Source organism: Anguilla anguilla, chromosome 13 (assembly GCF_013347855.1).
Source record: "Anguilla anguilla isolate fAngAng1 chromosome 13, fAngAng1.pri, whole genome shotgun sequence".
NCBI classification, from domain to species: Eukaryota; Metazoa; Chordata; class Actinopteri; order Anguilliformes; family Anguillidae; genus Anguilla; species Anguilla anguilla.
This window is the reverse complement of record NC_049213.1, coordinates 19,699,093-19,723,537: the sequence shown is the minus strand read 5'-3', so window position 1 is coordinate 19,723,537 and position 24,445 is coordinate 19,699,093. Positions and strand designations below refer to the sequence as shown.

Sequence of the window (24,445 nt, the reverse complement as noted above, 5' to 3'; positions counted from 1 at the left end):
TTTTGGGTTTTTTTTTTGCTTGTATTTTTAAAAAAGCATGCATCTTATCAAAAAATGGTCCATCTTCCCTCTCCGATTGATACCGTGTATTTCATGAGATGATGATTCTGTTTTTATATATATATTTATTAATGTGTTATGACAGTGGGTTTTTTTTTTGTTCCAGTATATGTGGCTGAATATTTAAATTCTTTAGAAAAGTGTTTATAAATATAATATATATGTGAAGCAAATAAAAAATGGAGAAAGAAAAACCATTTGTTTGATGCAAAAGCAGCAAAAAGGGCGCGCCCTAATTATGACACTTAAATGATTGGCCAATGATCTGAAAGTAGTTTCTTCTTTTCTGTTGTTTTGTTTGTTTGTTTGTTTGATTTTTTACGTCTGCTGGGGTAATATCTTTGACGTTTGTGAGGCTTTGGGTCTCCACAGCTGTACTTGAGTCCTGAGTATGCTATTAAAGGAAGAGTCGTGGCCTCTCACTGAACCACACCTCTCTGCTCTCCTTTGGTTTTTGGGGATAGACGTTTATATGAACATAGCATAAGAATACATTATGATAACATTGTATGTGTGATTCTGTGTGTGTGTATGTGTGTGTGTGCGTGTGTGTGTGCACTTCCATCACAGCAACAAAACTGTATGGGTAAGCACAAGACTTCTTGAAACTTTGAAATAACCTTGTGAACAAAGAATCTGGTGGAGAGTAATTACTAAGTAAGTAATAAGTAATTTACTAAGATATTCTGTAGCAAGTCCATTTAAAGGCTTATAAGCTACAAGAATCTTGTAGTCTAAATGTAACTGGCAACTCAATAGTGTAGGTCCTTTGGGCTTATTTCGCCTTTAGCTGTGACTACATTGGAGTCAAGCTTCCTCCTACAGTGCCATCAGGTGTGGGGGCATTTGAGTTCTACTATTAGGGCCACGATTCTTTCCGTAGCCATTTTCATTCCTCACCACAAGGTCAGTACCGCCTTCTTTGATTGCACGTGGTCGTTAATTGTCACATTACACCTCCCCAGTTATCCACATTAAGACAATTTCTACTTAATGACTGACTGCTATATTCCTGGTTTGGTGCTACATCAAGGATGGTTATTAGAACAGACAGGAGACAGTACAGTAGCATATCTTTAGTGCTCTTTCTTTGTGGTTGTCAACCAATCCTGGGGGACCATGTGATGGTTTTCATTCTAACCACATGGCAATACCAGAATTTTAACAAGCTGTTAATTTTTCTTAGGTGCTTTTCATGTTTAGAAGGATTATTTACCCTGATAAACCACATTATGTCAGAAATAGCTGTGCATACCCTGAATAATAAAAAAAACCCTTGTTCACAATGTCACAAAGTGCTTATTGTGCTACAAATGATTTAGCTAATCAAATTAAAGGCTGAGGTGCAACTACCACTGAAGATAATTAGCAAAAACCTGGATGTTTCAGCTTCCCTTGCCAAAATGTTGTGGTTTTCTGCTGAATGACTACACCCTAACTGCAGACTATGGTCCTGTTGCTGTTGACACTGGTGCATTGCACAGCAGCTACAGATGCCTGCATTACAGTCAGCAGTTCATTCAAAAAACTGGAGGTGGATAGTTTCCATACAGCAGGTCAGAAAGCACATAAACTATGTTAACATGCATGTTTGCCTGTGTCTTACATACAAACTGTTGTCAAGTTCAAAATAGCTGTAAAAAAGATGATTGATAAAAATTTAACCATTTACGTATTATTTATTTTGCACAATGTATTTTTCAATTTGCATGGTCTCGGTTTAATGAGTCGATATGTTACTAATATGGATGTATTTTGAGTTTAGAAACCCCACAAGGCCTTGATTAGATAACAAGCGATGAAAAAAAAATTTGATTAGAGCAGTTACTCTAAAATAAATATCAATTTTTCTCTTGCTTATACAACAGATCACTTGGGTGAGAAACCAACCCGTTGGGGCACAAGGTGAAAATAAATGTTCAGAAAAAGTTTTTCATATTGGCAGCAAAGGCACCTGCTTGGGTAATCAGGGCAGTTCACGTTTGCCTTGCATGCAGGACCAGAAATAACCAGGTTGACGTGAGACTGGGAGAACAAATGTCTGATTGACATTTGTACTGGCCTGCCAAGGGGACCGAGGCCAAACCTGGATGGAACTGGGCCAAAGATTCCAAATTCCCAAAGAAGGTTATCGTTTTAAGTTTCCATCCAAGCGAGGTAAACCTACCCTTGTGTGCTGACACTTTTGGCTGCTGCGTATATATATATAGCCATATACATATTGGTCACAAAGGAAAAACCTGAATAAATGAGTGGAGAAACATAATGAATTCAGATGCTTCCATACAGGTGTATTGCATGATACGAGTAAGCTCTCTGTTCTTTTGCATCATGTTAATGGTTGGATGTGCATCCTCTCATTCACGTCGCCTCAACACTGAAGAAAAAAAACAGAAAATGGCCAAACTCCCCTGCTGGGCATTTGCCCGTTTCCATTTTTAGCTTCATGGAGTGCAGGAGAGGGCAGCTGCTGCAGTCCTGCCCTGTTACACACTGACTGTTTTGACGAGCTCTCCCAGAAGCCTACTGGAGGCCGATGACTCACCCTCCACAGCCAATGTGATCGGTCAGGCACCCCCTGAGCACCCCCTGAGCACCCCCTGAGCACCCCCTGACAGTGATGATTCACCACGGCCTTTCACCTTACTCCGAAGCTGGGAAAAGTGAGGCTTTGCAGGGAAATGAATCAATCAGGGAGCTTTGATCTGCACACTGGTGAAACAGTTATGAAGCAATGACTCTGTGCTTTACAAGGCCCCCCCCCCCCCCCCCCACACAGGATGGAAAGTTCCAGCTGGTGACTTTCCAGTAAAAGACATGCCTCAGCCATGCATTTACCTGTCATTCTGCTGGATGATTTGCTTAGACTGGTTTATGGCTTTGGCCCAGTTTCTGCTATGCAAAGTGGAGTCACCTTGTGCGTGTTATTTTCAGACAGACCGACTGAAGGACGGGCATCCAGCAGAGCAGGCCTTTGGGCTGGTCAGAGGCCAGGCCCAGAGTTTTCTTATGTTAGGGTACAGAGGATCCATTATTTTACACCAAGGGTCCCCAAAAGTCTCAGTATCTGATAGTTTTGCCTTCACCTTAAATAATCAACCAGTTCAGACCCAGAAAACCAGATGAGTTATCTGTGTAATTAAATTAATTGATTAATAAATTAAGATCTGAGTAACAATGAAAACTTGTGGACGCTGTGATCTTCCAGGTCCACTGTCTTACACAAGCTCCCTATTTTAAGTAAGGATCACCTGACTTTGCAGCTGAAGTGTTTTCCCGGACTGTATCTGATACACAAGCTCTGCACATCAGTGGATTTTAGGTTCTTTGGATTTTACACATTTGAGTGTCAGCTTCGCCGTCTTAGTGTTGGTCAAGCAGAGTGGTGCCCCTGTGGTCCCTTACATATCTAAGAGTCATAAAGGCCATTGGCATCGATAACTGGGCAGGTGTTAATTCCAGCCTGGGTGTGCTGCAGCCCTTGGTGCCTTAGACTCTCACCTCTGTGCAGGGTAACCTTTTGCCCATGCATAATGTGCATGATGTAGTCAAGAAAAACAGGTGGCGTGGGGTTTTGTGACAGGAACGACAGAGGGTTTACCATTTTATTTAGACTCCCTGCTGACTTGGGACACCGTGACCAGTGCCCAGAGTGAAGATAAGGTATCAGCGGATCCCAGCAAGTCTTGTGCCCAAATCACAGGCAGCGCTCCTGACTGCCGGCTGCAACTGTGTACCAGGGACCATCAGCAATGCCTCTCTGTGTACCACGGACATTCAGCAATGCCTCTCTGTGTACCAGAGACTCTCAGCAATGCCTCTCTGTGTACCAGGGACCCTCAGCAATGCCTCTCTGTGTACCACGGACATTCAGCAATGCCTCTCTGTGTACCAGGGACCCTCAGCAATGCCTCTCTGTGTACCAGGGACCCTCAGCAATGCCGCTCTGTGTACCAGGGACCCTCAGCAATGCTGTTCTGTGTACCAGGGACCCTCAGCGATGCCTTTCTGTGTACCAGGGACATTCAGCAATGCCTTTCTGTGTACCAGGGACATTCAGCAATGCCTTTCTGTGTACCAGGGACATTCAGCAATGCCTCTCTGTGTACCAGGGACCCTCAGCAATGCCTCTCTGTGTACCAGGGACATTCAGCAATGCCTCTCTGTGTACCAGGGACCCTCAGCAATGCCTCTCTGTGTACCAGGGACCCTCAGCAATGCTGTTCTGTGTACCAGGGACCCTCAGCGATGCCTTTCTGTGTACCAGGGACCCTCAGCAATGCCTCTCTGTGTACCAGGGACATTCAGCAATGCCTCTCTGTGTACCAGGGACCCTCAGCAATGCCTCTCTGTGTACCAGGGACATTCAGCAATGCCTCTCTGTGTACCAGGGACCCTCAGCAATGCCTCTCTGTGTACCAGGGACCCTCAGCAATGCCTCTCTGTGTACCAGGGACCCTCAGCAATGCTGTTCTGTGTACCAGGGACCCTCACCAATGCTGTTCTGTGTACCAGGGACCTTCAGCAATGCCATTCTGGGGACCGGACTGTCCTTCAAAACAACGCACATGGGGCGAGTCTTATGGTACAGCCAGCAAGTGTAGCTGACTCCCCCCAGCCATGGCACCTTCTGAGCTGTGATGCCTTCTGTCTCTTATCCTCTCCGCTTTCTTCCTGTCTGATTAAAAAATACCCCAAAATGGTTCATAAAAACAATGTATGGATAAGATATACTCCACATTTAAGCTCCATAGATAAAGCTGCTAACTTAAAATATGCATAGCTATATATAGCAACAAAAACATATATTTAATATAAACCAATGCAGTACAACACAGTGCAATGTAAAAACTTGACATACCAAGACTATAGAGGTGCAGTTATAACCTTATAATTCTAAGCTCTCAAACTCTAAAACAAAATGATACAGAGACAGAATTTCATATGCTCAAACTGTTGAATTACTGTGATGTGACCCAGAGGTAAAGCCTGAATTTAGAAACAGCTGCCATGTTACCTAACCAGTACCACAGGCCTCATGTGGGTTTTCTGAGCGCATTAAAGGACAACACACTAAGCCTATTGTGTGTAATTCCGTCATTACTCAGTGGATTAGCGGGTAGGGGACACTGACTCTGACAAACACTTGAAGCAGGACAACAGCTTTGAACAGAGCAGCGTTGAAGCACAGCCGCTGGGCTCATAGAAGGACCATCTACATGAGCGCTCTCACATTTATCCTTCTAATAATTTCTTTTACTGTATCAATTTGCATAATTTAGTACCTTACATTTAACAGTTATATTAAAGTTGACAAGGTTACAATGCAGTCCATAAGTATTTGGACAGTGACACAATATTTGTTGTTTTGGCTCTGTACACCAGCACATTTGATTTGAAATGAAACAATGAACATGAGGTTAATTTGCAGGTATTTACATCCATATTGGGAGAATCATGTAGGAATTGCAGCTCTTTTTATAGCCCAAGACCAGTTTTTGAGAACGTCTGGTCCAGACAACTCAGACAAGCGTTGACTAAAAAGTAAACATCTACGGAAGACAAAAGACAAATGGGACCTTAAAACCTTATGAAGACTGATATGATGACCAATACTACATTTTACTACTGAAAGGGAAACATTTTATTTTAATTGAGTGCTAGTGTCACAATCCTTCCAGTTTGCTGTATGAATTCAATTAAAAATATGGCTTGTAGTCAACAAAGCAGTTGACTACAAATAGAGGTTGGATACAGACCATTAGACCAATTCCCTGAATGCTGCCTGAAAGCCAGTGGCAAAGGAATTCTCCACGGTGCCAAATCAGATTACTGCTTTGTTTATGTTACTGTAAACGAGGTCATTAGGGATAGGTCAAGTGAAACACACCAATAAAATGAGTACAACAAACACAACCAAAAGACTATGCTTGTAACATGGTGTCATTTAATTGGCTTGTGACTGTAGTGTGAATACCATACACTACAACTACTTGCGCCGGTTAAATACCATATTGGACAATTTCGTACAGAAAATATAAAATAACTAATTGCATTGTATTATCGAGGCTCTGCTCAGTTGGAGGATCCCACCCACTTTGGTTTCCCGAGTTGAATTGAAGACCATTTTATTTATATCCATCTTTTATGCTCATTGCATCAAGCAACATCTACAGCACTGACATTGCGTGCAACTGAACACCATATCAGATATCTCTCCGCTGCAGGTCACTTCTCCAATTCAGCCTCGACAAGTTAGCATTGATCACGAAGATGTTCAGAAAACCTGACCTTTCCCTTACTCCCCGAGTTTTCATTTGCTTCCACGGTGTGTCTTGGTCTTGTCTTTTTATCATCACAAACAGGTCACTTAATATTTTGGAAATGTTGCTCAGTTATTCATTTGCATCAATACTTTAGTGAATCAGCCACTAAATGAAAATGAAATGGTCAAGAAAATAAATACAAAAACTGGGTCTAAGAGTTTCTGCACCAATGCAAGAAAGGAGGGAATCAGAATGTGTGTGTGAGAGAGAGAGAGAGACAGACAGCAGAGTGAGACTTGAGGACCCCCAGGTTGAATTCCAGGCAAGGCATCAGTCTTCCCATCGAGCAAAATATTTCCCATGGCTGAAAGGGGGGTGGGAAAGGCATTTAAATGAGTTTCAGATCTGGAAAACTGAGCCACAGAATGAGCTGCCCCCAGCCAACAGTTTATCTCCCCCAAAAATAGACACCCTGATCCCAATTCACCAGAGAGGATTGTGTCGGCCATGAACTGCGCCTCAGCCAAGACAGTTGACGGTAAACCTCAGCACAACAGCCTGACGACCAAAAGCTGGAGACTAAAATGAGTGACCTCCCGTCAGGACACTGGGTTTACACCTCCAATGAGCAGCAGGGGCTCGCAGGTTTGCCTCGAAGGTTTCGGCACTGCAGCAGCCCTCTTGAGCAGGGCACTTAAACTGAGACACTTCAACAAATATCCATGAACAGAAACAGGCACTGTAGCAACGATGTGCCACCAAATACCTGCTGTCAAAGTAACTCATTCAGTTAGTACAGGACAGAGCACCAGACAAATGAGTAGGCTGCACGATGCTACTTTATTCATCGTCAAAAAGCAAGGGTGACGAAGTGGAAATGTGCACAAAAGGCTCACATCTACTACTGTGTTACAAACACATGGAAAAAGTGTTATCACATTAACTTTTTTTTCGGTTTTCTGTTTTGGTCATCAATGGTAATAGGAGTAGTTACACACAAACAGCAGCCTGTTTCTACTATAAATGTACAAAAATAAGAAATGGGGTGCACCCCCGTCTCCTAGCGTCGTCCTGCGGGGCTGGCAGGGTGGGGCGGGGCAGGGGCCGAAGTCACGGGGGGGTGGCGCTTCCCGTGTCGTTGGTCTCGCTCACCTGCCGCTTCACCATCTCTTGGGCAACACATGTCACCTGGCCATTGGACATGTTGACCACCCTAAAAACAGGGAGGAGGAAGACGCATCAGTCATAGCAGCTCTCCAGGCATCAATCCACCCTCATTCAGACACCCAGTAGGAAAATGGGGCAAGATTGGGCCAATAAAGCAGGTGTTTCAAACCTTGCAGTGTCCGCTGGTTTTGGGGGCATTTCAGGAGTTAAATGCTAAAGTCTGCGACTGGCTAAACAGTCCACCAGCCAAGGCCAAAATTAGCTGCTGATAGCAAGAAACCCAGAAAAACCTGCACAAGTCTGCAGTTTGACCCCCTGGGGCAAACAGCTAAAGCAGAGGTGGAGAATTCCAACTGGAGGTACCTGGAGTGCCCGTTTCTGCTTTAATGACTCAGCAAGCCCACTAACTTACATGACCTGACACGTTACATTTATAAATAAGCTCAAGGGCGACAGCTGAAGACCTCTCTCATGTCTCCTACATGAACGGCTTCACTGTGGCCTAATCTACATGTGATCTGGTGATGGTGTATACAGTTAATGAGCCAAATGAGTAATGGTAACTGGAGGAAGCAAGTACCAGGAAATCATAAAGCCATTTGAGAACAGGTGAGTGTGACCTGCCAATGAGGTCATACTCATTGGCAGGTCAATCAGGATGGTATTTCACAGCACTCACTTCTGCTGGAGGTCAGTCCCAGGAGCCACACCTGGCTGGTTCTGTTTCGCAAAGAAGAAACTGGACCACCAGTGTCCCGAATCCTGCCTAGGCAGACCTGGGAACAGAACCGGAACCCACCTGGTCAGAACCAGCAGTGTACCTGGCTGCAAAAAACCCAGGCAACATCCCACATCCTAACAATTGCTCGGGGCCACAGACACACACAGGAAATACTGCCTTAATCATAGACTGACTCAACATGAAACAGGCATGAGCCAAAGACAGGCCCTATTCCCGTTAGCACGTGGCCCTGTGCCAATCAGCCACACCCCCTCTAATACCAGGTAAGGATACTGGCAGGATAAGGTGTGGCTTAACCTCAGGCCATTGAAACAAAAACACCCTTATTATGGCACTTGAAAGACCCCACCAATTGTCCCAATATTCCAAACACATTAAAGAATTGGACCTACCGGGATGGTGTGGAATGACCTCCCCAGTGTACTCCGAACTGCTGCAGGAGCTGTTACTAGAGGTGGACCCTATGCGCCCTGAAAGACAGAGAGAAACCAGGCTGGACTGGGCCCCAAAATGTCGACAGCTTAAAACTTTAGTACTCAATGTCAGTGGCAAAAATTGCCCCAAATTGTGAGGACAAGAGGGACATGTGCGCACACGCATGCACGCGCACACACACACACACACACACACACACAGTCAGACTCAAAACCAATAACCAATGTTACACAACAGGGCAGATCACTCACTTCGGTAGTAGTCATGGGTTGCCACAAGAGAGCCGCTGGATGGAATTGCTGCCATTACTCTGAGCTTCAGTCAACAGTATGCAGATGGAAAACCCTGGAGAGAAACAGAGAATATCTGCTCAGTTGTTCACACAGACATCAATAGAATGAAGAGAGTGGAAAACCAGACACAAGCAGAGAGCTGCCTGCATCGGTGCCACTAGTTTCATTTAGCAAGGGCCTGCTCAGCTGCTGAGGGGGTCACAGTCTAGAGCAGGCCTGCTGGACCCAGCAGCCGGCCTCAGGCCACGTGCACATGTGCAGGGCTGACCTATGAGCACAGACAGTCGCATTCCAATGCAGGCGTGGAGAAGGGGCGTGGCCAAACAGAACAGCTGGACTCAGGGTCGAGTTTCACCTAACTAACCCTGCAATGTGCGCAGCCTCCACACACTGGAGACCAGAGGACACACACATGCAACATTGTATCCTCTGACCTACAGGTCATCCACAACATCAAGGAAAAAAAACATTAAAATGCAATTTAATGTCCATTATATCTTCACGTACCACATACAAATTACATTACACAGTATATATATATAATTAATAATGGCACAAGGATACTTTGTGGGAGTCACTGGCATTTTTTTGGGAAAGGACTACACCACGACCATCAGAGCAACATGACCTCAGGTTAACCAAGATCCTTTAAAACATTTACAGTTTTGGAGAGGATTCTAGAGGCTTGAAGAAGCAGGACGCCATTCCAGATGGCCACTGGGGTTATAAAACCTGGACAGCACGAGCCGCTACATTAATACCCTTCTGCGCCACATAGGCAGATAAAACGAATTACATAGGACTCCCCTGCGACTACGGTGGAGCAGGACGGAATAAAATGTTAAAGACATTTCGAAAGGAAAAACATGTAGAAAACTGGACAGCAGATCTGGATGTGAACGCTCACGTGCTGGTGTTGCATGCAAGCGTGCGGGCAGTAGTTAGCTAGCATGGCTAGATTTAGTGAAATAACGTAAACACATACTCGTTACTAACGTTATTTTAATCGCCAATGTCTTGCCTCAAATTTACGACCTTGTAATGTTAATGGCGGACGAAGAGACATGGTTCGATACATTTCTCTTGATGAATGACGACAATCATAACATTGTACAAAAGTAAGGAGACAAACAAAAAATAACAAATAACTTCGACAGGTGAGCTTCGCGTTAGCCTAAAACTGATTTGTCTGAAATTAGTCATAAACAGCCATCATTGAGGACGGTGTATCCAACTTATAACATTTTACCATTTTGGACAAACAGTTTTGATTGGGTGTAGAACTGAAATTGATGGTGCTAGTGAAATCCTCACGTAAGCTAACGTTAGTGCCTGCAATTCACTTTATTGACATGTCATCTGCTGCTTAAAACAAACGTCTGCGTTACGCCGGTGGCTTGGGTCAATGAGGATAAAACGGGAGGGTACATAAACGAACGTGATATTAGAAAAAAAACTGTTAAGATGTTGTTGGTCATAAATTATGTTTAACTATATCAGCTGGTTCATAGTCCTCCCTTGTAGGTAGTACCGCCACAATTTCCACAAATCCACATTTCCGCTGGACATGACATCTTAGCCAAGAGAAATGTGTTGCCTGTAGAAATTGCCTTCCATTGGGTCATTTCATCCCCCTCCTCCATTTTAACAAACAAGACATCCATCTTTGTTTCAGCCACACTAACGGTAACGTTAGCTTCTGGTCATTCACTCTTAATTTTCGCCACAAAAACTCACCTTTTAGTGTGCTGGATGTTGAGAAGCACGAAGTGCGAGATCTCATAGGGCAAGGCTCAAGTGAGAGTATTAAACGCTAGGCGACGGGGCCCATTTGTAAAAGTAATTTTGGGTAAAACCCTCCACGTCCTTCTCTGGTCTCAGCCGAACGCTCTTTCTGCACTGTCTACAGAACTGAACAGGATTTATATGTTGCGGTGACGTCAGGCACACGCAGGGCGAGACCAGGCCCTTTCCTCGATTCCTGTCTCCGAGCGACTCACCGAGCAAAACAAGACATACTGGCACAATAATTCAAAACGAAGGTCAACTGTTTTAATTACGACCAAAAAAAAAAAAACATTTTCAAGCTTGGTCAGTAATCTCTACTAACCTGTTTTCCTTTTTACTGTTAAACAAAATGCAGCATATTACAATGAATTCATTTCCATATGCAAAAATAAAACTGTTGTTCGCATAAAAGTATAATGTAGGGTACTATTTATAGATAAATATGATGTATGTTCTATTTACGAATTTATCTTCCGCGAGAAGACTGCGTGAAACACGAGAAGACTGCGTGAAAAACATTAATATTACACAATTGTGTGTGTATAGTCTGTTGTGTGAGCTTGATGTACTGATGTTTGTAGACAAACCTATATTTCTCAGAGTAAAGATATGTAATGAAAGGATGAACAGGTGCGTTTGGCAATTTCACCAAATGCCTACACGTTTTTGTGTTTGTGGTACTTGAAGGAGAACTACCAGAAGTGGTGCAGGGCGTCTACATTTTCAAAGACAGCATTAAATAGCAATTTGAAACAAAATTGGTAACAGTATAATCAGTTCTGTACGTATTCTGTATATAGCGTAAAGCCTTTCGAAGTGCTCATAGTTTATTTTCAAATGAAACTATTCGATGAAACTCGACTATTTCCATTCCCAGGTGGACAATACAGTAATTCTCTTCTATTTGTCATCCACTGAGTATGTAAAAATAAAAAAAATGTTAAAAAAAAAAAAAAAAAACTCTCATTCCCTGACCGGGAATCGAACCCGGGCCGCGGCGGTGAGAGCGCCGAATCCTAACCACTAGACCACCAGGGAGGTACATGCTGTGTGATCATGGATCTCACTGTATACCTAAGGTACAGAGTTAGAAATAAATTATTGAAATATTTCAATTTATAATGCGTTTTATAACCAGTGAACCCTGACGAGGACGGGGAATTGGTTTGCAATTTTGTTAGTGAAGCTGGCTACACATAGCATGCAATTCAGTTCCCAATTGAAATAAACGCTAGTGAATTACCAAGCTAGATCTAGCCAAGTTGAAACCATGAACAGTAACAACAGTTCCCATAGAGAGAAAGACATCTCGATGGCAGAACAGAATTCAATACAAAAGCTCCTCAACCTCAGGCATACAGCTGCCTTACACAGCTAGGTAGCTAAAAGTACTTACAGGTCCAACAGAAAACAGGCCAACTCCGCGTCGATTTTCATCCCTTGGCGAACTTCAACTGATGCCACCATGGAAAAGCAATTCCAAGGTTGACTAGTTATTTTTGCTTTACTGTATCTAGGCTTTTTTGCATCTACGCTCTGTAGCCACACCCACCCTTCCCTACACAGAAAAGAGTGCCATGCCCAGAAACGTCCCAAATACAGGTAAAAGGTTCAGGATTGTGGTGAAACTAGGTAAATACATAGATTGCTAGTGCATCATAGATATGCCTTAGCATGGTTATTTTATAATATTTTCAAGTATAAAATCCTGCAGTCTGCCTTTAAGAACCACCGGTCTTCATCTTTCACATCAAAAAGGACAAACTTCACAAACGTCCTTTATTTCTTAAGTCCAAAATAAAAAGTAAAATAACACAATGCCATGAATAACTGGCCTTATAGGTTTTGCAAGATATTTTAATGTCTGTTCAGTATGAATTCCTAGGCTCTACAGGCTGGTAATGTGCGTAATGTAACATTTTAACATGCGGGTGCCATCGGTTGTTTATTGATGCCCCCTACTCCTAAACGACATAAGCAGCTATAAATGACAGTTTGTGTGGCACCGGGAAAGCAAATGACTGACAGCATATGCATACAAAACTAAGCACAAGGACCTCTCCTGTTCCTCATCATTTCAAATGGGGGGTTCTCTCTTCAAAAGAGGGGTAACACATAAGTTACATAACTATCCTCTAAAAAATGACAGCCCACATTTTACTTACATTCATATGGACACAAGAGCACATCGTCTAATTTTTAACCTACTGCTGCCCAGCCTGGGGCCAGTATCATGAAGCAGGATTACCGAGTTGGCTGGATAACTGCACTGAGTAAAACCCAGAACCTTCCCAAATCTAGAACTTGGATTGACATAAACAGTGCTGTTTACTATTTTTTGCAGGTTTAACTCAGTGCAGTTATCCAGCTAACTCAGTAATCCTACAGGCCCCAGGAATGAAAACCAAACTGCATATACAGAATGTGTCATTTGAATGTCATCACGTTTCCAAAGGACCACCTCAACCGTAAGGCGATGGCCATAACGGAATGCTACATTCAAATGAAGTGATGTTTCTCACTAGTTGACAATGTACTCTGTGTATAAATGTAACTAGAACATTTGTTTAACACAATAGTTTGCATTACACATACAAAATCTAGAAATATTTTTAACTTTCTTTTTTCTTTTTTGGCTTTGGGTATGGCCACCCTAGACTCTCCTGAACTCTTGCTGGCAGATGTAAATAAATAGATATTTATACAGTCAACATTACATAGATACAATGTGTGTAAAAGACTTTGCAAAGCTATGTACAATAGTTCATCATACAAAATTGATTTTTAACTTATTTTTAACAGTTTACAGTTCTGACATTCTGCAGTCAAGCTTAGGTTGAGATGAAATATGCACTGAGTTCAGGTAGGGTGGGGGAGGGGGGTATGGCCCTCAAGAATGTTGGGTTCAAGGGATTTGAGATCTAGGTCATGGTGCACTCATAATAGAGTATGCAGTCCAGAGGGGGCATGGCTTTTCAGAAAGGGGCATGGTCCTGTGAGGAGCTTGTTCCAATGGGAGAGGTGGCTTCAGCTCCATTCCCTTGGCCTCTGGTAGCCATCTTATGCTTCAGTACATAACACAAGGGAAAGCAGAGAGGAGAGGAAGAGAGGAGAGAAATAGTTAATTATTGAACAATTATTTTCTCTTATTCTCAAGTCTTCCTTGAAATATTGGTGTCCAGGCTGGATGCTGTGTGTTTGTGTGTGTGTGTGTGTGTGTGTATGGTTAGGGTGAGCTAGGAAATGCTGGAACTTACCTTGAGGTTATCCACCTTGTCTTCAAAGGACCTGAACGATGGGGAGTTCCTACAAAAGAACAGTTATTTATAATACTGTTTCTGGTTTGCTAAGTTTGTTCTTATACAACAAAACCCATGCCTGCCAATGCAAAAAAAGGACTTAAATACAGAAATGTGGAAAGACATACTGTATATCCAATCATACAATAACTTCAAAGCCACTTTCCAAGTTGTGCCAACATCACAGCAGTTGAAAACAAGCCAGCATTAAAATTACAAAAAGAACTACTGGTTCATGAGGAAGGTGAGACCTCCCAACCCCAGAATGGGTGGAGCCATGATAAAATGAACCAATCAAAAGACTTCACTCTCAAAAGCAAAACACCATGACGAGTTCAAATCTGAGAGTTACTGACACAAATGTATTGCTCCATCAATTTCTGGGGTGGATGAAGCCTTATTCTCTCCATCACTACTAAAAGCTGACATTATACTTTACCTCATAGTGGGCATACTTATTGAGTGCCGAATGGAGTAGTTGCTACATGGACAGCATTAGGGGAAACAGAGAGGTGAGCGTTAAGGAGAGCAGCACCACAAATGACAGTGCCTCAAGCCACACAATCACCGGAGAGATTAAAGATTAATTATTGCAAGTGTGTCACTACATGAAACCAGGGGGGATAGTGAAAACAACAAAGTAAAACTATGACATCAAGGGTCAAGGGATTATCAGTTTAGGTATAAAACACCTTCCCCCCAATTTACAATAGCCACATTTATTTGTTAATTTATTCCATGGCTGCAGCATCCTCCATTGTTCTGGGAGGCTGCATGCTAATGTGTGCTTTAAAACTTGCATGGCCAACAGCTACTTATTTCTTCTCTGCAGTCCCCCAGTAGGGCTGTGCACACTGCACTACTGGTGACTGACCAGAGGAGGTGCTATTGATCAACAGTGTGCCTCTGCCACACTATGGCTAATGATGTGCTGCCCACAGGGCCAGGGCCAGGGCCAGGGCCAGGGCCAGGCCCAGGCCCAGGATCAGGCCCAGTCCTGAATGTTGGAAGCATCACTGCACTGAGCCCCTTCTGTGTCTGCCATCCAGGAGCTCAAACCAACACTTTGGCCTTGCACTCATATTAAAAAAACAGAGGCGTGAGTGTCATACAGAAACAGAAGCATGTCTTACCCAAAGGAATTTGACAAAGGCAGAGCTCTGAACCAGCGTGCAGCAAAAGAAGGAAGAGAGATGAGGGTGAGTAGAAGCAGGCTTTAGTGCTGAAGGGGGGGGATTTTAGGTACCACTGACACCACAACACAGGCACTACTGTACTCAGGCCTGTACAACACATAACCCACACCAGCAATGCAAACCTGTCCAACTCTATTACCCAAACACACTCGAGCCCGACTTACATATCGGACTGATATTAGTATTTTGAACCAACGGTTCACTGTCATTTTTGCTCATCGCTTTCCCAGCGGCCCATGGGTGGATGCAGAGGGTCTTCACACAGATGACTGATAACTTGCTGCTTATTTATCACAAATTATAGTCGGTTGGCTACTGTTGGACCTCCGCTCGTTTTCTCTCATTTGTAGCCTACAGTAAATGTATTTTTAAACATAAACAAATACTAAGATGTACGTTTGTGAATTTGTTTTTAGCACAATAGGGAACATCTATGAGGATTGAGGACACCCTGGCAGGAGTTGCAGAGAAGCCGTGCTTCTTGTTTTATGTGTCAATAATTGACTGGCATTTTTGGACAGTAATTTATTGACATTCAACACACTGATGTTTACAAAGGTCACATTGTTCAATGTAAAATTAGTTGATACAATGTTAATAATGTCAATAAAAGTTATTTGTTTAAGAAAGCAGCCTTCCAAGTACCTTTGCATCATCATAGCAGCGCAAAAAAATCACTATATCAGCTGCCATATTGGTAATCGGTGAAATTTTCCCCTTGAAAATCGGTATCGTCTCAGTCAGGCTCCGGTACACACTACCCCAACAGTAGTAACATGGACTCAGTCTTGGTAAATTTGGATGATAGACTGAGTCTATATGTAAGCAGCCAATCAGAGTGAGGAGGTGGGGCCAGTACCTAATGTCTCCCAGCTTCCTGCTGATGGCTGTACCCACACTGGACAGCGCTGCAGAGGTCATCTGACCTGCCTGGGAGAAAGTCTCCTGAGTTCTCTTATACCTGCAGGGAGAGAGAGAGGGATAGAGGGGTACAGGGTAAGGGAGGTGGATGGAATGAAAAAGGAGAGGGGCAAGAGGGAGGGAATGAAAATGTGAGAGGAGAGGAAAAGGGGATGGTGAAAGAGAGGGGAGTGGGAGAGAGGAAAGGGAGCACATGAAAAAGGAGTGATAAAAAATGAGGGGAGAAAGGGAATGGAAGAGAGAGGAGGGGGTAGAGAAAAAGAGAGGGGTAAAAAGAGAGGGAGCAGAAGAGAAATAGGAGACAAGAGGAGTGAACGCAACATTTACACCAGATACAAGTTTTAAACTCAATACAGCAATCCTAAATTGATAGCTATTTAAAATATACATACAAATTAATGACAATATAAGTACTACTGCTGACTTAAAATCTTTTTTGCATATGTTTTTCACTGATTGCCATTTATTCTTTGGCAATACACTACATTGTATGCCTAGAAAATAATGCAGTTGAACTGAAGTTCAACTGGAAATGGAGAGAGGGGAGTACACAGCTGTCTGGGTGAAAACAGAGCTGCGTTTTGGACACCTCTAGCCATGCCAGTGCTGTGGGTGGGATTGAGCAGTGGTATGCTAACAGAAGTCTGTGTCCAAAAGGCAAAAACCTTTCTGCTGCTTTTGTGTAGATTCAAGTCATCTTTGGGACACATATATAAAAATCACATTATGTAATGCACAAAGAATTCCCATCACTGCACCCAAAGGAGTAGGTTCTCACCACACACATGCATGCACGCACATATACACACTGCATGTATATAATCATATCACTTTCAGTATAATCAAAACTTTAGCAGGGCACAGCTGTCCTCTGATTTAGAGCCTCCTTTAACCTAATTGCTGAGTCAGTCTGCATACTGAGCTAAAGTTGTGCTAACTGGATTATCCAAGTACAGCTTTGCATTTTACAATGCAGCCTTAGCCTTTTGCAAGCACAGACTCCACAGAGCTGTGAAAATGTATTTGAGCGGGCTAACATTCGTCCACAGCAATGTAAAACACTGATATCAAGATATTGGAAGCGTTAGGTTGCAGTTATTGTTGCTAAAGGTGGTGCAACCAATTATTTAGGAAAACTTTTTCACATGGGTGTTTGATAAATTTATTCACGAAATAAATGAAATAATTAAAAAAATATTTTGCATCCAAACTCAGGTTCCCTGTGTGTTATATTATGTTAATATAGTGACAGTGCACACACCCGCACAGCCACTACCCTCTCCCCAACACACACACCAGCTTAGTCACAAGCCCAAACACACCAGCCCAGTCACTACCACACATGCGTGCACACACACATACCTTTGAAGTACTATTTATCCATAATATGTTTCAAATGTGCACACAGACCATAGGAATAAAGTGAATACTGGTTTTTAAAAAGTTGCTATAACCCAGCACATAGCAGATATATGGAAGCATTTTTGCAGCTGATTAAGGAATACCTCAGAGGAACCATACAACAGCATACAACACGCTGAAACAAAGCAAACTGTACAGCACTGCAGACAAGGCCCTAGACACAGCAACAGCAGCAGATTGGTTGAAATACCAACCAATCATGTAACACAATCCTTGTAGGTTCTCAGCTGATCCCCCCTCCCCCTTTGGGAATTACTTGCATTATCCCCAGATTAGACTCACCCTGGGAGAGCCTAAACCAGTTCCACCCAACTTCCAACCTTCCAACCGCCCAACCGCCCTCCCCCCCAACGTTTGGCTGACCTCTACTGCATCACCTAGTGTGCCATGCATTGCAACATTCGCCAAACCCAATTCCGCATTCCTATTGGCTTAAAACCATAACCAAGGGCCATCCAATTTAAGTGCTGGTGTGCCACAGCATCTGCAGGATTAACTCTAGGCCTGGAAAGCCACAGCGTATGCATGGTTTCAGAGGGATTCTTTCAATCAGCAGCCAATTAAGGCCTTGGAAACAAGATATGTGTTGACTCTTTAGCCAATCAGTGACTTAAATCACTGTGGATTTAAGTGCTGGCAAAACCCCAAACACCAGTAGACACGGCAGCCCTGCAGGATTGGAGTCTGGCAGCTCTACCCTAGCCTGGCCAATCGTGTGCATCCAAAAACAAACCCCGAAAGACCCCTACTAATTACCTGAGTGTAATGCCTGAGGGACGCACTGCATTGTCAAAAGACTAGCCTATGTCATGAACGTTAGAGGCTGTAAGGTTGCTGTTTAGTACAATAATATGGCACCTTGAGACCTATGGCAATTTTTTTTCTTGTTTCCTTAGCAACTCAAATGTAATCCCTGGACTGCACAAATATGCAGCAAGTGGTTTCTTCGCAAAAGTATGATGCTCCAGCACCACAAAACATCCTGCACAACGCTCCATAAGACATCCTGCACAACGCTGCATACGACACCCAACCAAAAGCTCCATAAGGCATCCTTCACACGCTCCATAAGACATACTGCACAACGCTCCATAAGACATCCTGCACAACGCTCCATAAGACATCCTGCACAACGCTGCATAGGACATCCTGTACACGCTCCATAAGACATCCTGTACAACGCTCCATAAGACATCCTGCACACGCTCCATAAGACATCCTGCACACGCTCCATAAGACATCCTGCACACGCTCCATAAGACATCCTGCACACGCTCCATAAGACATCCTGTACATACTCCATAAGACATCCTGTACAACGCTCCATAAGACATCCTGTACAACGCTCCATAAGACATCCTGCACACGCTCCATAAGACATCCTGTACATACTCCATAAGACATCCTGTACAACGCTCCATAAGACATCCTGCACAACGCTCCATAAGGCATCCTTCACACGCTCCATAAGACATACTGCACAACGCTCCATAAGACATCCTGCACACGCTCCATAAGACATCCTGTACATACTCCATAAGACATCCTGTACAACGCTCCATAAGACATCCTGCACACGCTCCATAAGACATCCTGTACATACTCCATAAGACATCCTGCACAACGCTCCATAAGACATCCTGCACACGCTCCATAAGACATCCTGTACATACTCCATAAGACATCCTGTACAACGCTCCATAAGACATCCTGCACAACGCTCCATAAGGCATCCTTCACACGCTCCATAAGACATACTGCACAACGCTCCATAAGACATCCTGCACAACGCTGCATAGGACATCCTGTACATGCTCCATAAGGCATCCTTCACACGCTCCATAAGACATCCTGCACAACGCTGCATAGGACATCCTGTACACGCTCCATAAGACATCCTGTACATACTCCATAAGACATCCTGTACAACGCTCCATAAGACATCCTGCACAACGCTGCATACGACACCCAACCAAAAGCTCCATAAGACATCCTTCACACGCTCCATAAGACATCCTGCACACGCTCCATAAGACATCCTGTACACGCTCCATAAGACATCCTGTACAACGCTCCATAAGACATACTGCACAACGCTCCATAAGACATCCTGCAGGATTTTGGCTCTCCAGGACCAATCCACACTGCTCTCTCGCTGTAGCAAACCCCAGATACCCCTCCAGCAGCCCCATAATACTGATAATTACCAGCAACCCCCATACATTCACCATTCACTCTGTCTCTCTGTCACTCTCTCTCTCTGTCGCTCTCTCTCACACACACACACACACATACAAATCTTAATCAACCATTAACAAAAAAATGTACGAGTATAAACAAGTTTAATAACTCACGCTTCAGACCGGCTTATGTCCTCCAAAGTTGCAGAGGCTGTAAGATAACTACAAACACACAACAAGACGTTAATTTCAGAACTGTGGAATGGGGGAGGGGCATGGCTGTCATTCACAATGTGCAGTCATGAAGGGATTGGTCTTATAAGAGCAGAATTATATATATATTATAAGAGCACCTGGACAACAATTGTTTATCCATTTTTACAACAGCACAAAACCATCAAACCTGCTTGTCCTCCAGACTCAAATCTGTTATTTTTAATTTTTTTAAATGTCTCATCTTGGGGTGAAGATGTGGGGCCTCTTTTGGCCAGCAGTGGGAACATTCTCTGGCTGCCAAGCTTCCTGCACACCCCTCACAACATGACATTCCACACCTTACCTTGCAGACAGTCACCTGGCATGGGGTCAGGGGGGCAGCCAAATACTCTCTGGCCCAGATATAGCCTAACCCAAAGCATTTGCTTGATCTTTACAATTCTAACCCTGCAATTGCAGAATTGATTATTCCACCACAACTGTTTCAGAAAGTAGCTGAAACAGGAAGTCACACAGAATGCATCTCCCCAGTGAATAACTGCAGAGATTATGCGTGTTAACCAGACTGGTGACTCCACAATTCTTACCATCTTAGTTTCCTTATTTAAGGACCTAGTTGGTAACAGGAGTTTGTAATGCTATGTTACAGTTTATGAATATTCACAGAAGCATGGCCAAGGACAAGTAATACTGTACACTGCCATTGGCATTGTCCATGGCTACACGTCTTCCTGAATATCCATAAGAAGCAGAAATTTATAACATGTAAGCTTCAAGAGTACAAAGATCTTTGAGAAGTATAAATGTTAAAATATAGACCTAGCCCTCTGATTATTCAATAGACCATTTGTTAACAGTCTCTGGAAAGGCAATACTGCTCAGTGCTACATCCCCTTCACATTCCAGATCTGTCACTGCCATCAAGAAGAAAGGGCTTGTTCACAGAATTGATACATATTTACAAACCTCACACACACATTATATTACACATATTATAGCAAACCAGGCAAACTGTGAGTCCAGGTCTGACTCACTAATAGCACACTGGCGTCCTGCCACTCTGTACCCACCAACAGAAAATAAATTATTTAGTAAGGTGTCTTGTATTATTACAGTGCATTTATTTGATCAAAAAGACAACTAAACTTAAATTATTGCGTGATACATGACAACAAAGAGCACTTGTATGGTATTTGCCTGATGCCAGGAGTAATTCGTTTTTTCTTCCCCAGAGATGTCTCCCTGCTCCATGGCAGATATGTGCTGAATGTATGCATGGACTGTGTGTTTACAATCACAGCTACAGGAATGAAAAAAACAACTGACATACAATTTCAAACCACCTCTAGTAACCTCTGAGCATGCACCTACTTCATCTGTTTCCAGTGTTCTAGTTGTCCCTGTTATTAGGCAGCTTACAGCACCTGATGAAAGGTGTATGTGTGTGCATCTATGAATGAGTTTGAAGATGCCCCTGTTGTTGGTACTGTGGGACAAGGGTAGCAATGAGAATTCACTGAGGAACCAAGCACCAATCACAAGCCCACAAAGCATTAGCGTATCTTCCAGGCGTCTGCAGCTGTTCCTCTAAATATCATTCATTTATGTTTCACATGAAGTATTCACCTGCTAGAGTGTGGAGGGTGAGCATGTGTGTGTGTTTCACAGGAGGTACTCACACATTGGAGGTCTGAACATCCTGCCAGCCCTTGCTGATGTTCTGTCGGAACTCACTCAGGGGGGTGAGGCCCAGCCTCCTCTTCAGCTCACCCGCATGACGCTCTTTCGCCGACAGCACCTGCCGCAAGGTGAGTATTTCCTCCTCCACCTGAGAACACAGAAGAGCGCCACTGTTAGAGATACCGCACAGCTTCATACCTGTACCCCAAAACCCCATACCCCACTCTTTAATGGAAACTCCATCCATCTTTGGCACCTTGCTGAGTTCCAGTTTCAGCTCCTCAGTCTCCTCCTCGGTCAGGCCAGCTCCGCCTACAGCCCCTTCTATTGGCACGTCTGCATCCAAAGGGTCTGCCCCAAGGCCTTTTTTGGGAGAGCTCAGGTTAATATCTAAGCCAAAATCCCCACCAGGACACAGAAAGGGAGGGAGCAAGGGAGAAAGAGAGAAAAAAGAAAAAGGGGTAATACACTGTGTGTGTCAAACAAAGGAGGAAGTGAGGGAGTTCATAGTACAGGATAAGGATGTGGAAAGATAGCTGCTGTTACACACGGCTTCAACTCTTAATTATTTGGATGAGATCACTTCCTGTGTGTATCCTTTAACATTCAGACAGAAATTTCTTTGATGGAAATATTTTATGGAGAAGTATTTAGAAATCTAGATTAGTACTGAGCTACCGACTCAATAAAAGCCAATGACTTCTAACAAAATTGTTGTTTTTAGTAAGCAGAATGTCATATCTCCAGTTAAACTGGTATAATGATTTTGTCAACGTTAGTTAACTTGCTAAATTGTCTCATGAGGACAACTGAAAACAGTACGGCCTGCCAGTCAAAGAGACAATATCTTCACTTCCAGAGCCAATACTGTATGATAAGGGAGATCAATTATAAAACGTGCATGGGTTAAATGTCACAAATACAGTGCCTGTCCTGGCAGGCAAGGAGAAGCTGCTGACATTGCTAGGTAGGTAGGGATGCTGCTAGAACAATTTGGTCAATTATCAAGCTAAACCAGGTAGCTAGCCAATGTCCTACTCACGCATTAAACGCGGGGATGTCAGCCAGGACCAGCCACCTACTAAGAGTTAAAAAAGGGTCAAATTGAAGAAAAAAAGCTAGCAAGCGGGAGTCAATTATAAATATTGGTACCATAAACTAAAATTTGATCGGTAGCAACCAGTTTATAAACATAAAACAATGTGGATTATTTTAATCCCAGCACATGGCTACCACTACTGATGACAGCCATCAGCTAATTTAACTGGCTGACTACACTACATTACAGCTATACCTCCAAATCATCTTCCTCATAACATTTAGAGACGCAAACATTCATTCGCTCCAGAATACAAAAATAAAAATACGCACCATAAACGTAGCGTCACTAGGATAGCGAACTACTGATGTAATTTAAGATTAGTTACCTATGTCGGGTTATTTAGCGAGTTAACCTTAACTGACTTGCCATAGTTAACCTCCTACTAGTAAAATAGATGCTGATAGCTAGTTTGTAGAAATAAAGTTAACTAGTCTAACGCAAAAAGTTAATTAACGCAAATAGTTAGGTAAGATGTAATAAGTAACGTTAGAGTAAACAATTTAACTAATGTAATGAGCCTGCTAGGTAAATTACGTAAATCTATTACCAGTGACACTGAACTCGTTTTTTAAAAAATAGCTAGCAAATTTAAAGTTAGCCAAGTTGCCTACAAAGAAGCTACGAGCCGCGTGACCTCTAGCAAATCCATTAACATGACTTAATTATATAGCAAAGCAAACTACCTATCATACGGCATAGGTCAGCTATATTCCCTTTCCAGCCAGCAATGATCTATGAAATTTATCCCGACTAGATAACGGTATCTGGATAACTAGCTAGCTAACGTTATTCCTATGCGTTTTCTGAAAGTATATGCTCCCGGTCGTAGGAGTGCGACAGGCACTGGACGATAGCTGGCGAGCAACAAACTACCAAGTGGCATATTACAAGTTGACTAAACATGTTAGCAGCCTTAAAAAAAAACAACATCCCGTTAACAGCATATTGAATTAGAAGCTCGACGGGGGCAACGTTACACCTAGCCAACACTACAATCACGTCAGCTAAATCAAACGGTTACCTTGATTTGCAGACTCCATATCGTCAGATATAGTATCTTAACGTTAGATTCCTCCAACTCCAATTTAGCGCGCTAGTGCAAGGGCAATTAGTTCAGGATCAGCTTTCCCGCTAGCTGTATCAGAACCACCTCTCCCTGCCAGCGACTTCCCAAACAAGAGCCACGGCTCGGTTTGATGAGTTCCAAATTAGCCTCTTGGTTCCGGCGCACAGCTACGACGTTATCGGGGTTCGGGGAAATCTCCTAAACTGGAAAAAACAAAACAAAAAAAAAACGTCAGTTTATCAGGTCATCGTGAAAATAAACAAATGAGTCAACCAGTCATACAATTAATGGATCTCCAGAACATACATTTTGTGACAAGTACACCCATACTTAAACTCAATTAAAGGGCATCTAAAATAAGGGTATTTCTCCCCCCGGTTTATTGTGAACAATAATGTGAACCAAAACAACCGCAATGCAACATCAAATCTTTGCTTTGATCTTTGATTTAGCTTTTACAAGACAGAGTAATTGGCACATATTGTTTTGCTTTCAACTAGGACTGAAATAAAAATGAAAAAATGTAAACGGACTGGCACAGATATGACGCGTCAAACGAAATACTGGTGTCCTGTGAGAATTGTGTCACATGACATTGTGCGTCCATTAACT

At 43.1% G+C, this 24,445-nt stretch overlaps 2 protein-coding genes and 1 non-coding gene across 5 annotated transcripts; all 3 read right to left on the bottom strand.

Moving 5' to 3' along the window:
* Positions 1-7,147: 7,147 nt before the first annotated feature.
* On the bottom strand, positions 7,148-10,877 carry LOC118211303 (pancreatic progenitor cell differentiation and proliferation factor B-like). Its single transcript, XM_035388409.1, has 5 exons — positions 10,701-10,877; positions 8,922-9,015; positions 8,628-8,705; positions 8,173-8,269; positions 7,148-7,539 (listed from the first exon to the last, which is right to left on the bottom strand). Exons 2-5 carry the CDS (start codon positions 8,974-8,976, stop codon positions 7,437-7,439), a joined length of 333 nt encoding a protein of 110 aa, XP_035244300.1. The 5' UTR covers positions 8,977-9,015; positions 10,701-10,877; the 3' UTR covers positions 7,148-7,436.
* Positions 10,878-11,717: 840 nt separating this feature from the next.
* On the bottom strand, positions 11,718-11,789 carry trnae-cuc. The gene has a single exon. It is a non-coding gene; the product is annotated as a tRNA-Glu (tRNA).
* Positions 11,790-12,512: 723 nt separating this feature from the next.
* Positions 12,513-24,356, bottom strand: LOC118211302 (tumor protein D54-like). 3 transcript variants are annotated; one of them, XM_035388406.1, is made up of 10 exons: positions 24,140-24,356; positions 23,789-24,036; positions 21,922-22,055; positions 21,665-21,813; positions 19,944-19,991; positions 16,106-16,207; positions 15,184-15,210; positions 14,490-14,531; positions 14,009-14,057; positions 12,513-13,816 (listed from the first exon to the last, which is right to left on the bottom strand). In XM_035388406.1, the coding sequence occupies exons 2-10, from the start codon at positions 23,805-23,807 to the stop codon at positions 13,727-13,729; spliced, it is 660 nt and encodes a 219-aa protein (XP_035244297.1). In that variant the 5' UTR covers positions 23,808-24,036; positions 24,140-24,356; the 3' UTR covers positions 12,513-13,726. The 3 variants fall into 3 exon arrangements, with proteins under 3 accessions (XP_035244297.1, XP_035244298.1, XP_035244299.1); XM_035388407.1 differs by having other exon boundaries at positions 21,922-22,028; positions 24,140-24,354; XM_035388408.1 differs by lacking the exons at positions 14,490-14,531; positions 15,184-15,210 and having other exon boundaries at positions 24,140-24,351.
* Positions 24,357-24,445: the final 89 nt, after the last annotated feature.

Bases quoted from the DNA above. Each gene is read 5' to 3' on its own strand.
- LOC118211303 (XM_035388409.1), bottom strand. From the start codon at position 8,976: ATGGCAGCAATTCCATCCAGCGGCTCTCTTGTGGCAACCCATGACTAC. The intron at 8,706-8,921 runs GTGAGTGATCTG...TCTGTCTTTCAG, and splicing joins AACCCATGACTACTACCGAA to GGCGCATAGGGTCCACCTCT. The intron at 7,540-8,172 runs GTGAGTGCTGTG...CCCTGTTTTTAG, and splicing joins GGGACTGACCTCCAGCAGAA to GGTGGTCAACATGTCCAATG.
- LOC118211302 (XM_035388406.1), bottom strand. The intron at 16,208-19,943 runs GTGAGTTATTAA...CTCTCCCTGCAG, and splicing joins GACATAAGCCGGTCTGAAGC to GTATAAGAGAACTCAGGAGA. The intron at 13,817-14,008 runs GTAAGTTCCAGC...TATGTACTGAAG, and splicing joins ACAAGGTGGATAACCTCAAG to CATAAGATGGCTACCAGAGG.